Raw genomic sequence first — 15,660 nt, forward strand, 5'->3', positions numbered from 1 at the left:
GAAGTTAATGAATCCTTTGTGCAATAATATCTTTTGTTCAAGGGTGGTACAATTAAAATGTAGCTCTTTATGATTACTCCTATCACTTCTTTCTGCAGAGCTTATTGAGAGTTTCCATTTTTATTCCTCACCATTTAAACCTGCAGAACTACCTCTGTTCAATGTGCTGTGAAGCTGCTTCTGCTTGTCAGGGAAGCTCTGCGCTCCACTGACATGAATGTAGCTGAGAGATCATGGAGAAGCAGCCTCCAGCAAATTGAATTGGAACCAAGGAAGCGGTATAGAGAAGGCATATTCCCATGGAAACAAATCACTTATGTTTATTGAGAAATCATTCTTCATGCATGTTATATTGTGCTTTTCACATGTTTGTACATTTTGATTTGTTATGCCTCGCCATTCAAATATTTTTTTTCGCGTTAGATATTTGGAATAATACACAATTATAGTGAGTTTTACCAAATTAGGGCATCTGTCAATAATACCTGGGAAACCATATTTCATCTATCTTTACCCTGAGGCCAGAGCCCCCTTATTTTCTCTATAGATCTACAGTATAAGCTTAAACAGTATATCACCTCCGAAAGCAAAACAGAAGCTCACTGTATTTGGTATTTCTCACCTGGTATATCCTACAAATAATTGGATTTACCCTTTCTCTCCCTAGATGACATGAGACATATATTGCTGGTTAATCAAAGATGGGGAATTGTAATGCCAATGCTAGGGCTCAAACATGTTTTTAGTGGTAATAACCAGCAGTCTTATTCAGTGCCGTCTTAACCCGTGGGCACGCTGGGCAGCTTCCGGGGGCCCCACAAGCATAGGGGCCCCATGCCAATCTATGCACAGACCAGAATTTAACACTAATTTTCCGATCACCATTCAAATCTCCCGCTAACTCGGTAGAAGGAGAAAAATTACGACTTGTAGCGGAGAGTAGTCAGGGCCCAGTACACTGCTTTGCCCAGGGGCCTATAATGCTGTTAAGACGGCCCTTTTAAGTAGAGACACACTAATAATAATAATAATAATAGCATGTTCTTGTATAGCGCTGCTAGTTGTACGCAGCACTTTAAAGAGACATTTTGCAGTCACAGGTCCCTGCCTCGTGGACTTTATAATCTATGGGGTTTTTTTTGTGCCTGGGGCACAGGGAGATAAAGTGACTTGCCCAAGGTCACAAGGAGCTTACTCCGGGAATTGAACCAGGCTCCCCTGGAACAATCTCAGTGTCAGTTTACTCACTGAGCCACTCCTCCTCCCTAACTATACAAACATCTTCCAGTTCGGCTTTGCAAAATAAATTTGTGAATCCGCTAGACATCTCATTTGTCAATCCACGAAATGCCATAGTCAGAAAATGCCATTATTAACCAATATTCAACAGTTTTTTTTTAGATTAAAGTTTCTGTCAAGGAGGTTTGTAGCGAGGCTGAATGGGTATGGCAGTTTTTAGTTTCATATTTTCACAAATTGTTTTGCCATATATAAATGGGCAACATTCGCCAGCTTTGCAGTTTTTCCAATCTCTACTTGCACGTAATTAACTTTTGTGCAAATCAGGCGGATTCTACAATTAGCTTATTGTTAGATATGTTTCATATTTTAACAGCTTTGCCATCTGCTAATGGCCAATGTTCGGCAAACATTGGGGCTTTGCCCATCTCTACACAATTAACTTTTGTGGAAATCCTGCTGATTCTACAATTAGCTAATTCTATAGACTAATGTGCTCAGTAGTAACTTCTACAGTATGTCATTCACAACTCGTTGTTTTATCTCTCCTCTCTGATATGGGAGATCGTTTATATTCATGGGTTCTAAATCATCTTCTTTTGTTTGCGTCAATGTGTCCAAATACTTTGCATCTATTTCCTCTTGTAATTCCGAGAGGGCCACTAAGAGGAGAAAGGATGGAATGAAACACTAGAAAGAATACACACAAAGTGCACCGGGGATTACTATAAAGCCAATAATAAACTGGATGTATGACCTTACAATAAAGCCTTAGATAAAATCTAGGTATAGGTAATTAAAATGTTTTATTCATAATAAGAGGTCTGAACGACCACACACACATGACAAAAACACAAAACAAGCGGTTCAAATTCCGCTATAGTGCTACAGTGTGCACACACACACTATACAATCACAAATGACCCACTTACATTAAACATGTACGAAGACCCACTGGTCACAAACCACCCAATATGCAGTGAAGCTCCAAATGTAATGGAGATACCAAAGCTGGGCAGGGGGCTAAAAGGGGGAGACAGGCACTCGCCACGGAAGCGTGAGCTGGAGCCGCTCACTGACGCTAGGACCTCCTGACAAAGCTCGGTGTCAAACGATTACCAAGCCTGACATTCAAAACAGCCGCAAGCAGAACATGAAAATTAACATTTTCATGCATATGTTAAAAAAAATTGTTTTGTCTGCATTCTATCTCTGCCAATTCTTAATTCAGTTTAAGAGACTTAGGGGGTCATTTTATACAGTCCAATATGGTGATTTGGGCCATTTTTCAGCTGAGAATCTCTATTGATGTTACTGTGGATTTTTAGCTGAATATGTTTCAAATGGGTGCATCGGATTATAAAGAATTGGGCATTTAGCAGGAAAGAAGGTCTAATACAGAATATAGTTGTTGTTTTTTTAATTTACAGTATCTTCCTTTCTGCAAAACGTATTTATCTGTGTGGTTTGAACACATAAACTTCTCAAAACGTTTCTGTTTTCTCATTTACATGAGCCTTCTGTGGGTACTGGATGGTTAATGTTGCACAGTGAGAAATTCAGCTGTTACTCTGTGCATCTAGTATACTTTTGTTTTCTTTTCCAGGTTTTCAAGAGGGAGCTAAGAGCTAAGGAACCTGTTATCATGAGTGCTCTTGATACTGTGCGGATATTCTTAGCCGATCAGCCTTTTGAGGGACTGGAGAAGCTCTACCAGGAGCCAAGAGGTAATTGAATTGAATACAGAGTTGTAATAACATATTGACAAAGAGATCATGATGACTTAGAGTTTCATACATTTTCACAACCAGTGTCCGTAGAATTGTAAAGTGAATCTTTAAATCTCATCTTTTAAACTAAAGAAGGCATGTTTTGTAGGTATTCTTCAGGATTAAAATAATCCTCTTTTTTCCAATTTATAGTTGTCAAACACCCAAGAATCAAGTTTATATTTTAGTGTAAACTTTGGCACAAATGTGTGTAATCACAGATTATTCAGATACGTACAGTAGTTTATTAGACAGATGCCTATTGTAGGTGTCCTGCTCCTCAATCCTAGGAACATGAATTGTACCTCTGTGACACAGCTTCTACGTGTTACCATCCTCAGAGGTTTCAATGACAATTGTAAATCAAAACACCAAACGGCACATAACATAATACAGTTTCCCAAAACTCTGAATGTGAAGCAAAATTGTATTTATCTGTTTTACTTGCCACTTTAAAGGAAAATATATTATGACGGGACCTACATTGGAAGAATTTGAGAACGAGGGTGACAATGTCCATCTTCAGGGACAGTATGTGGGAGGAATCACACTGCTTGTCAGGCAAAACTAGTGCCCTATTGGTTAAGTGCTGCAGTTAGTGAGCAATACAAACTGACAGTATAGGAGAAAAAGAACAACCTACTGTATAGCAAATGATCGACATAAAAAGGCAAATTGTACTAACATAGCACAATGTAATACAAATTGGTCCAATCGAGTATTTTGAAATAAATCAAAATTTAAAGCAGTTACTTATGAACGTGGTTACCTTTAGATGATTGTTTTGTGTAAGCCCGGTAGGTACTTTGCTTCTCGGAATGTGTAGAAGTGCCCTAACCACTTCAGGGAACAATGCCTCCTACGACCAAAGTGAACTCATTACAGTGACATGTTTAAAGGGTCTCATCTGGGTGACGAACACCTTTTGTAATCCAAATTCGACGTCTATAAGTATTCTTAAATATTATTTTGAAGTCAGTCTTGGGAGGGGTTTGATTTCCTCTGGCTGCTCATGTTGTCTAATGTCACTGTGTGATCAGCAAGAGCTTGTACGGGCACAGTCCCCCTACCAACATTGTCTTAACCTTATGGGTTCTCTGATAAGGACAGGGTGGGACAAGGCTAAAGAAAGCACTCGACATACATGTTCCCATTCAGAGGCCCCTAAGAAATTGAACTTGTAACTAATATCCAAAAAATGAAAGCAGCTAAACCTTTGCTATTAGCATGGCAACATGTGTTTTGGGACGCCAGTTAGTCTATTAAAATAATTTTTTCTAGACGACGTTGATTGCACCTTTTAATTGCAGAAAAGGCTCACAGTCCTTTCATGTTCTGAAGGGATTAGGTAAAACACACAGTAACTAAAGCATTTAACTGTACCACAGATACATTTATAGGCCACTCAGACACGGTTGTTTATATGTTTTTTATTATTTTTTATTATGTATGTCTCATCATTCTGTGTAATAAATGTGATATTTTTTGCTGACAACCTTGATTGCCCCTCAATATGGAGTCACTGCAACTCCTGCCTATTAGGAGTTGTACTCTGCTTTTGAAAACACACACTACCTTTCTGCCAACAAGATATGATTAATTGTTGACACCAATGATTTCTGAAAAAAGAAGTAACGGTGCAACACGGTGCTTAACAGGTGCTTAGCAGCAATGTGTCAGTATCTCAAAATGTTTTCTAGCATATGTTCAGAAACTTTCTGAGTTCATGCAATATGAATTGTTCCACACTGTGATTACCATCCATCCATTATGTATCCATTATGTCACAACTAATAATTAACAGTGTACCAGGCTGCTATATCTGTGTGTGGTCCCATACTAACATCATCATTACTAAGTCAATGGAAAACAACAGCATACCCTAATAAAGGGTAGGAATGCCCCAATAAGTGTCAACACATCTATAATATTATCATTACATGTGGTTTGCTTAACACATTTTAGTGCTGCAGATTTCCTTTCACAGAAATGAATCATTTTGTAAAAGTAATTAATTGTATTAAACCTCCGTGACATAACAAAAAGAAATAAGTACAACAAGTCAATTGTAATTTTACATATCATTTTGCAGAGCCACACACAGAGGAACAGGCCAAGAATGTCAGTAGAATCCTACAAAAGCAAGTGGATGATGTAAAAACTGAGTGGGACAAGTTGAATCTGCGCTCTTCTGAGTGGCAGCAAAAATTAGATGAGGCACTTCAGAGACTACAGGAGCTCCAAGAATCAATGGATGAACTGGACCATAAACTGCATCAAGCAGAAGTCATGAAAGGGTCCTGGCAACCAGTTGGAGATTTGTTGATTGACTCACTTCAAGATCACATAGGAAAAATCAAGGTAGGTTCACTATGAATTTGTAATGGAACCAAGAAAATGTGTATTTGTTTGCTACCTGCTCTACAACTTGTGATTGAAATATGTATAGTCTTGTTAGACTATACTAATTTACTTACCAAGATCCTAAAAATTGTATATGATAAGTGCTGTGCTATTTATTTTAAAGTGCACCAACATGGATACAGTGATAAAGGGTAAGTAATATGTTAAGAGGTTTGATTTATCAATTAGGGTTTGTCTATATAAGCTTTTTTTTAATTATTTTTATGTTTTCTTTAAAAAAAAAATATATATATATATATAGCTATCCTCTATTTGGCTATAGTTGGCAGCGAAAATGTTATTTTTAGATGGGAATTCAGATAATTTAATGCAATTTACACTCAGTTACTAATATTTAACTGGTTTTACCAGTGTAATCATCTCCAGCTTCTTGGTACAGCATTATTTTACATTTGTTTTAACTTTGTAAAATTAGAGTTAATTCCCTGATAAACTATTACAACAACAAAAATAACCTTCTGAGTATAGGAAGTGGCACAAGACCTGTAAAATAATAGTTTTGATATATGTGTCGATCAAAATCGAACAGTTCCTGACAAATGATTGCCTAGTCAAAGCTATTTTGCAAAATATGCCATTGTCAAACAGTTTGGTATCTCTGCTATCTGTTTGTCAATTTAAAATAAAAACCTGTTATCATTGATGCATCCCCCTTTACAGTCTCACCCAGCTGCAGAAAGTAATCTGCTTTCATATACTGTATTTTTTTTGCATGTAATCAAAAAGAAGATGTTGCCATAATTACGGCTTATGGGGAGTTTGCTGATGTGTGTGGAACCATAAAACGCAGCTTGTTTTTTTCTCAGCTCACTTGCTCTGAATGTGCAAAAGCTAGGAAAATTGATTAAGTGACTACGTCAGAGGGCACAAGATGATCCTGTGGTGCCAATAGCTGCATTTTGTAAAACGACATATTTCATGTCTGCGCACACAGGTCACACATTTGCTCTCAGTCTTGTTAAAAAAAATCAGTCGGCATACGATATGAATATCCTTGTAAATGAATGCCTGCACTTTCTTACTAGTGTAGCCATGGTAAGATTAGGGGCTATATTTCTATCCTCCTCCTGGTATAATTCCTGTTAAGGGCAGGTTGCCAGGAGTTATCATGGGTTTTCCCCACTTCTGACACTGTGCTAAGTAAGTGAAGGTAGGTCACTTGACCCTGTGTCCAATCAAGAGGCACAGGGGCGGTGCCTATTGGAAGTTACAAAGAGCAGTGTCACTTCCTATTTAGTCTGACCGTGTGTGTCTGTGTGTTGTAGTGAGTGAGTGAGTTAGATAAGCAGCCTATGAGTAGAGCTGATAGAAGGTAGTGAGGTGGACCAAATACCTCTTACCCTGCATAGGGGGTAAGGGAAGAGCTAGCCCCACTCTGGACGGCCCTGAGTCCAGAGTGGAGGCAGGGACCATCACAAAGGAGAACAGCTAGTGGACATTGTATATCAACTGTACCTGTCTGCTGCTGCTGGAGACTGAATAAAGGAGTCTGCTGTTAAAAGGATAATTGTGTGAGACTGGAATCTCTCATCCCTGGGAGGGGGATTTCTGTGGTAGGGATTCCACTCCGTATTCCTGGGGCTTACTACAGATGGAGGCGCTGCACCATTGAAGAAGAACGAGGGCATCCACCCAAGTAACCTGTCCTGTTGTTCACCCATGACACCGCGGGAGACTCAGGCCCTCCTATTGCCAGCAGGTATGCACCACACTAAGTCATGTAGCCAGACCACAGAACACCTTAGGGGGCCCGATCTGCGATTGGGTGGGGGACTATGGGTTACACTAGTATCACTGAAGCCATTGTGAGAAAGTAGTGTGTGCATGTCACGTCCAAGCTGACTCAATTCAAGATTTGTTTGTTTTTTCTCAAACATAATTTTTCGCATACAGTACATACTTTGAGGGTTATCGATGAAAATATCCCAGTTGTTAAATTGGTGCAAACGTAGCATACACTACATTGTTAAATTAGAAATACGGTTGAAAGCATTTTCTACTGATTTGTCATTTTTATTCTGCACCAGTTTTGCAGCCAGGAGACCTCAGTACAGTATATGACTTCCTTTGTGTGAGCAGTTGCTGTGTTTTTCCATGAATTATCCCTTATGCATGAAAAAAAAGGGAAGAAATGTAGCCCATGGTATGATTAGGCCTAGGATTATTAAATCAGGCATTGGCTTAGCACACTTTAATGGCCATTTAACTGAACAGGCCTTAAGGTGTGTAATGACTTAGCACAATTTAGTAAAATGTGCCCTTCGGTTATTGTTTACTTCTTAAACCATAATGTACTATAACATTTAGAAACGTAAGTAAAGGAAAGGAATGATACGGTTGAAATAATATATAAGGGTGTCTTTTAGCATAGCATTTGAAAACTGAAAGTCTACATGTACATGGACTGTGTTTGTGGACACTAGTCTCTGTTACCAAGCTATTCGTTTAGTTTTTTTAATCTATAAAACAGGAAACTTGCTAATGTTATTTATAGATGTATGGAAAGCTATAACCAAATGTCATAGTTTAGACAAAATCTGTGACATGTCTAATGTCCACAGCTCTGATAAAGAGCAATTCTAAACAAATTTGTCAAAGCCAAGCACCATGTTTGGAAACACAGAACAGAAACAAAATAACCTGAAAAACTTCTTAAACGCGAATGCATTTTTATCTATGCGGATGTTTCAACTACAAGATAAAGGCTGGGAATGTATGTCCCTCTGCACACAGGGTGAAGCATCTGCTAATCTAAATGAAGGGTTAGAATACTTTAGTATTCATTCCCACAGTGATTTTGGCTTGTTGTAGAAAATATCAGGAATTAATTGTTTGAGACAACTGCTTAAAAATGCTTTGAAGAGCATATAAGGTCTTTTTCAGTTTTATCTGAACTCCAGCTGTCTACATCAAAGTCTATAATCAATCTGAATTAAGTTGTCCTACTTCTCTTAATAAGCCCTTTATTAAATTGTGTTGGCCTCTTAGTAATTCTTAAAAGCTAAATTATGCAGAATTACAATTTCCTACTAAATCAAGTTGGGTTTGCAAAACACATTTGCCATAAACCAACCAATGGGACAATCATTTTATTCTTATTGTCATAGTCAGAGTGGCCTATTCTCTTTCCAGCCCTGCCCAGCCTAGAAAAGGTGTCTGCTGTCCTGCAGATAACAAAGAAGCTGCTGCCTGCAACTTTCTTGCTTCTCCTAGTGCAGGCAGCAGCTCGCGATATGGATCAAATGCTTTGGCCGATATATATATATATGTGTATAATTATTTGTGTAAGCTTTCGAGATACACTGATCTCTTCTTCCGGCGGTGCTACAATGGATAAATCAAGAAAGGTTTTTACTTAAAAACAGTGCATCCTGGACGGTATCTGTGTTGATATATATATTATTATTATTATTATTAAGAAATATTAATATAAAGCCATGTTTATCTTTCCTGATTCTTACATTAGTCTCCAGTCATTTTGGCGTAAGCAGCATACTGAGAGTGATCAGAGGAACTGAGCAGATACAAACACTCCGATTGAACAAAGTGGGGTGGGATTTCTGTGTGAGAATAAGTTCTTATAATAATAATAATCCTTCTATAGTTATCCACCTACATACCACAGGATACAAAGGCAGAGGGATTTTATTCTGTGTGAGACTATATTTCTCTAAAAGTTATCCCTGTAATTATACCCAGTCACACACCACAGGATACAGAAGCAAGATTACATGTATAAAGTTAGAATCATTTTAACATACACATTTCTAAATTAACCCCAGGATTTCAATACTCACAACAATGATATATAGTATAAGGTTATTCAGATAGAGTGTGCAATCCCCGTCTCAATATAGCAGGCGGTGTTTAATCAGGAAAGAGAACATGATCAGTTACTAGCACTGTTCTAATATAAATAAGCAGGTTTAAATTAATGACAATAGCCAGAGAATTGAGTCCTCTGTTGGCAAGATCTTTGAAATGATGAAACCCAGGCAAGGGTTAATTAGCTGGGAGGACTATCATCATCATCAATGGCAAGAGGTCTATGTCACTGAGGAGTAGTTGAGATCGTCCACAGCCAAGCAGAGACAGTTAGAGGGGTTGCCTCCACTTGATTGCGCAGGATAGGACAGCGAGGATCGTGTAGGACAGTAGTGCAGGATCTGATGTTGGCTTCCCAGGTACATCATCGTACAAGATCACAGGGCAGGGCACATTTAAAATGGATGTTGGCACATGGGCTAGGAAGGCGTTCTGGCTACTCATCATAGGTACAGGATCTAGTGGCTTCCCCCGGTGCATTAGCAAGCTCAATCGCAGAGCTGAGCGCTTTCAGGACGGGCGTCGGCTCAGAGACCAAGAGGGCGTCCCAGCAGAAAGCAGATTCAGACTTGGCCCCTGAGTTGGGAGATGTCCTGGCAGAGAGCCATGGTTCACCTTTAAGGGGGACATGGTGGACCCCAGGCCCTTGTTAAATAACAGTATAGGTAGGTAACTGGAACCCAACACAAAGATATCCTCTGTTTTTGCATCAACCCAATCTGTTTCCCCCTTCTTAACAACAACAGATATACAGTAAACAGTATATTTTTTGCATACCTGTTAATGTTTGAAGCCATGAGTATAAGTGTACTGTATTTACCTGAGTGTGAAGATATGTTTACCCACCCTTCCCCTCCCTTTTTTAGTTTCTGTACCTCCCACTCCCACCTCCTCCTTGTTTAACGAATGAAACTCAATCAAATATCATTTTAAAAACAAAAATAGCACGTAGGCCCCGCTCCCTCTTCGCGCGGCTGATTGTAAACACTGACTGCTCCTCCCGCTGGTGCATGGTATATATCTTGCTGCAGCACGCCACGGCTTGCAATAACGTTGGTTACATTTGTATGTCTCTGTAATTACATGCACAATGTGGAGCACATGTAATTTTTTTTTCCAACACCAGGATTATAATTTCTTTTATAATTCTGACCTTTAAAGCAACAATCCTGCATTCGTTTTGTCCTTTTTTTTTTAAATAGTTATAGATGGGAAGCAGAGGGGCTCTGGATCTGAACTTTGTTAATTTCAGCTACGGTGACGCCTTGCTTCCCGAAAGACTTACGTCCGTATGGGGTGCCAATAGCATCTCCAGCTGACCTGTGTGGGGCTATTGAAATGGTAGTTTAAATGTCGTGCATCACATAGACCAATAGGAAGCAGTGACATCATCACTTGCAGCTTACTATTGGCCCGCATCACCTAAGGGAAGCAGGGGGCCCTGGAGCTGAAATTAATGGGGTTCAGCTCCAGAGACCCCATATTTCCCACCTATTAAACAAACCACATGTTTTGCTCCTTTAAGAATTGGTAAAATTGAAGGGGGGGGGATTAAAATGCACTTACAAATTGATGGTTATTTGCACAGCATTGCTGATGTTCCTTTTAGGGGATATTGATGAGTGGAAATGTTACTAATATGGAAGAAAGTTAAGGTTTGAGCACTGCAAAAAGCTGGGCTGGAGGAGGGTAAAATTGAATTATTTAATAGGCATGAAGCAAAACCACAAACATACATACATACATAGTAGTCCTCTGACGCGTTTCCTGCCTCAACGGCACTTTTCGATAAAGTGAGGTATTTCACTTTAAGGTATTTAAGGTATTCCTGCCTCATTGAGGCATGAAACGCATCAGAGGACTACTACCTGTATGTTTGTGGTTTTGCTTCATGCCTATGAAATAATTGAATTTTACCCTCCTCCAGCCCAGCTTTTTGCAGTGTTCAAATCTTAACTTTCTTCCATATACTCAGTAGTCAACAAATCACCAAAAAATCTACTCGCCGAACAAAAAAATCTCGCCACCTAGTACCACACGTGTGCTGCTTGGGCCAATAGGAACTCGCCCGGGGCGTGCAAATGTATAGGTTTGTCGAACACTGCATATACTTATACTATTTTGGGATTGAAGCACGCCAACACGGAACGTACGAGGATTGTGGTCGTGAGTATACTTCACTGACCCCTTCAGCTGTATTTTTTGCCAGTAGCCAGTGTTGTTCACAATCATCCGGGTCACGCTGTACGGAGCAGGAGGAGAAGACGGAGGAAGCCCGCTGAGGTACAACGTGGACATGGGACATGCTGAGATGACTCACACCAGCTAAAGATTGCCAACCCCCCCCCCCCCCCCACACACACACACACACACACACACACACACACACCTACACACCTACACACCTATACAGAAGGATAATATTTTATGGTCTATTTCGCTCAGACCCCGTTTATTTTGGAATTCTTATTTGATAAGGAGTGGCTCAGTGAGTAAAGACACTGACTGGCACTGAGAGTTTGAAGCAGGGGAATCTGGTTCAACTCCCAGTGTCGCCTCCTTGTTACCATGGGCAAGTCACTTTATCTCCCTGTGCATCAGGCACCAAAGACATAGATTGTAAGCTCCACGGGGCAGGGACCTGTGCCTGCAAAATGTCTCTGTAAAGCACTATGTAAAACTAGCAGCGCTATACAAGAACATGCTATTATTATTATATCCACCTATACCTTGCAGGACATTAGAAGCATCCTTATAGGATTCACGTCCTACTCCATATTTGGGAATGTTACTTGCAGCTTTTATACACATAACTTGTACATTATTTCCCCTGTGCATTGTGTTGTGTAAAGTGTTGCGTACACTGTTGGCGCTCTATAAATATAATTATACATACAGAAGTGCATGCCCCATAGCGCAATTTAATTTAATGTCATGTATGGTTGGAGATAAACGTTAAAATACCATTCACATGTCTAGCAAGATAAATCGCATTAAGAACAACGTGATGGCCAGGCTAGAGGGAGAGTTCTTGGAGCTGGATCCCAGAGTGCAGCTGGGGGAGGATGTTCGTAAAACCTCACAAGCAAAATCCTGTATTCAAATATCCTTAACCAAGGACAACCAAGATTGGATTCACAGTGGCAGGACACTGGACGCACTGTGGGAGCATTGGCAACATCAGTTCAGTTCTGTGAGTTTGGGGGAGGAGCTGGGCGCAGAGTGTCACACCGGCGTAGCTTTGAAAGTGTCTCCAATAGAAGTGACCATACACGATTGTAGCAACTTCCTTAGGGGTATCAATCCATTAATTATACATAGATATATGTTGGACAGGTCAATTTATCTCTGTTCCACAGGCGGCAAAAATGAGATTGCAAGTTTCAGACACAAGTCCTTGTCCCATAGAGCTTACAAAGTTAGTTATACAGATGTAGCCAATAGTGTTACTGTGTCACGCTATGTAGAAAATCACGCCGTTCTGCTGAACGCGCTGATTGAGCCATATTGTTGCTTTTCTAATGAACCTTGTTTGCATTAGTAAAACAAATGGTTTTAGGAACTCTAAAACCAGTTACATTTTTTTTTTAAAGGGGAAGGGGCTAGATCCATACAAAAATATTTACAATAATAGTATGACAAAAAATGAGGTGAAATAATAATTAGGAGGCTACAGAAAGGGGTTGCTGCAGCGTCCTGCAGAAACAGTTCTGGAATCTTTAAACAGTAAGATATGTCTAATAAAAGACGCACAACAAACAACCCAACATAGCGTAGATGATCATTTAATTGCTAAATAAAAAATAAGTTAAGATGCGTTCACAAACATAGAATTGAAACAATGCTCATCCGAGTGAATAATCCCACTTCCTTGCTCTCTGTGCTCTAGTGCTCCTGGCTATACTTCCACATCGAGTCCCTGGTGACAAGTGCAGCACGACGACGGCAGCTCCCCAGCATTTTGATATATTTATACCTTAGGGTCATTAGTATTATTCAGAATATACATGATCTGTTCGGATTCTAGTTGGCTTGAAAGCAACGCGCCGAGTGAGTGACAGAGAGAGGTCGAATAAGTATGTGATATTGTCATTTGTTAGGCATACGTTATATTTTATTTTATTTCAAAGTACTCATTCACTGAGAAACTGTACAGGGAGGGAAGGCTGAAAAGGGGTCAGTTTACACCCTCAATGCACAATGCGCCAGTGTATGAAAGTCACATTTTTGTTTTTTGCCACAAGCTTTTAAGTGTGAGCAGGTATCTGTAAATGACTTATAGCCTTTCATTAATTAGCTTATTGTAGGCAGACCTTTGCACCCGTTTCAAGGTAATGTAATGTTGTTTCATTTTTATCAGGGAAAGTCTTCATTGACCTCTGTTTGTGTTTGGAAATTGTAGATGTAAAAGTGTAAGCCATTGAGCAGTTAGATTGTTCTCTTTTCATTATGTATGTTTGTTTAGCAAAGAAGTGTTTTCTTAAAGCTGCAGTTCAGTCTTTTTTTTTATTTATTTATTTTTTTACTTCAATAGTTTCATGTGGGCAATCTCTAATTACCTAAAGAACTGCATAGCTGCCGGTCATTTCGTTCTCCGTCTACTGATCGGCAAAGTTTGGCGACATCTTTAAATATGGGGAATGTAAATCGTTGCTATAGGAACAAGCATGCTTGTTAAAATAGAATACAAGAAAATTGGTCTTTCAAAGTTGTTGTTTTTTTTAAACAGAAAATGCTAAAAGTATTTTTTCTTACTACAGAACTGATTTATTAAAAAAAAAACACACATGCAGGATATTGCCTGAACTGCAGCTTTAAGAAGTAACAAATGAAATGGGATTCTGACAGATGTGAGCATTGCAGTGAATTAGTGCATTACAGTCTCGCAATACTGACCACTAGTACCACAAAAGTAAATTACAGTCAAAACAGATCAGAGCCAATATTCACTAAGTGGGGCTGTTCTATAAGACCTCTTCCATTGTGTCTTCTGCAACCAGAAGTTATCTTGTGGCATATGCCCACATAGAAAATATTGTTGCATAAAAATGAGTTTTGCCATAATGGTAACAAATCTTGCTTTATTACAATACTAGCATTTTTTTGCATTCGATTTAATAATAAAGCTGACATAGTATCACAGTATCTCAACATATCATGAATTACAGACAAACAAAGTAGAACAAAGTAGAACAGATGTGATGCTTCCAAAATTAGAGAGAATTCCTCAACGGCATGTATTAATGATCGGGATGACAATGGGGAGTCCATGAATAATAAGGCATATATATGGCAAGGGCTAAGTGTCTAGTGGGGTCCACTTGACCTCCACAGCTTAAACACTATATAAACCCAACCAAATAACCAATATTTGAATAGCAAAAGCACAGGTATATATATATATATATATATATATATATATATATATATATATATATATATATATATATATATATATATATGTTGGGGCACTGCAGCCCTTTACCTTGGTGCTTAGCAGGACCTCCAGACATCCAGGGCGTGCAGCCCATCCAGGTAGGTAAACAGCAAGAAGCAGGATGATGATGAATCGCACAGCCACGAGAATCTAATTCCCAAAGGGACCGGAAGGTATGAGACAAAAGTACACACTCCAATGATACAATAGGTCTGGTTTAATGCAGGTGGGTACAGCAACAGGACAACACGAATGCACCTACGCGTTTCGTGCACAAGGCACTTTATCAAGGTGATAAAACAGTCTGATAGAAAAAGGAGTGGTCAAGTGTTCAGTATCAGACCACATCTAGGGTCACTAGGGGGAGGTTCTAGTATTGAGCAAGGGATTTGGGGTGCTTGCAGGTACTGAGCAGAAGGGTTGAGGGGCCTCTAGGTATTGAGCTGAGGGCGAGGGCTGCAAGTGTTGAGCAGATGTGGTCTACTGGTATTGAGCTCAGGCAGGGGCCTAGGGGTATTGAGCAAGGGAGGGTGGAGAGTGTTGAGCAAGGGGGGGGAAGACCTCAACTGTTGAGTGGAGTGGGGCCTGCAGATGTTGAGCAGAAAGAGGGCCTATGGTTGTTGAGCGAAGTTTTGAGCAGAAAGGTGACGAGCACTTTGCCAATAGCTGGAACCTATCTGGGAGGTAAAAAAAGGTGATCCCACCAGAGGACGGGGGTTCATCCAGCTAACTCTAGAGAACAGGGCAGTCTTTGCAGTTGGTGAATCCCACTGTTTGTTCATTGTAATGTTAGGCTGGGTCCATAGTGAGCGCGCACTCGCAACTGTGCGCGTGACTTCACCCGCAATGTAGCTGCAGCGTTTGTTGGCCTTGGTAGACGTGATGGGTAGGGATGTCAGGGGTCATCAGGGGGTGTGGCCATAATGTCACATAGATGGTTCGTCCTCATTGGGCAAACCGCTCACT

General features: G+C 39.9%; 1 protein-coding gene across 19 annotated transcripts in view; it reads left to right on the forward strand.

The window, feature by feature from the left end:
* The window catches only part of DMD (dystrophin), a 2,761,517-nt gene that overhangs the window by 2,358,141 nt on the left and 387,716 nt on the right, over nucleotides 1-15,660 (forward strand). For all 19 annotated transcript variants that reach the window (XM_075590265.1, XM_075590266.1, XM_075590270.1 and 16 more), the window contains 2 exons: nucleotides 2,846-2,966; nucleotides 5,101-5,369. In XM_075590265.1, coding sequence (XP_075446380.1) covers nucleotides 2,846-2,966; nucleotides 5,101-5,369 — 390 coding nt within the window. The remainder of the gene's footprint in view (nucleotides 1-2,845; nucleotides 2,967-5,100; nucleotides 5,370-15,660) is intronic.

This window comes from Ascaphus truei, chromosome 3, assembly GCF_040206685.1.
Source record: "Ascaphus truei isolate aAscTru1 chromosome 3, aAscTru1.hap1, whole genome shotgun sequence".
NCBI lineage: Eukaryota > Metazoa > Chordata > Amphibia > Anura > Ascaphidae > Ascaphus > Ascaphus truei.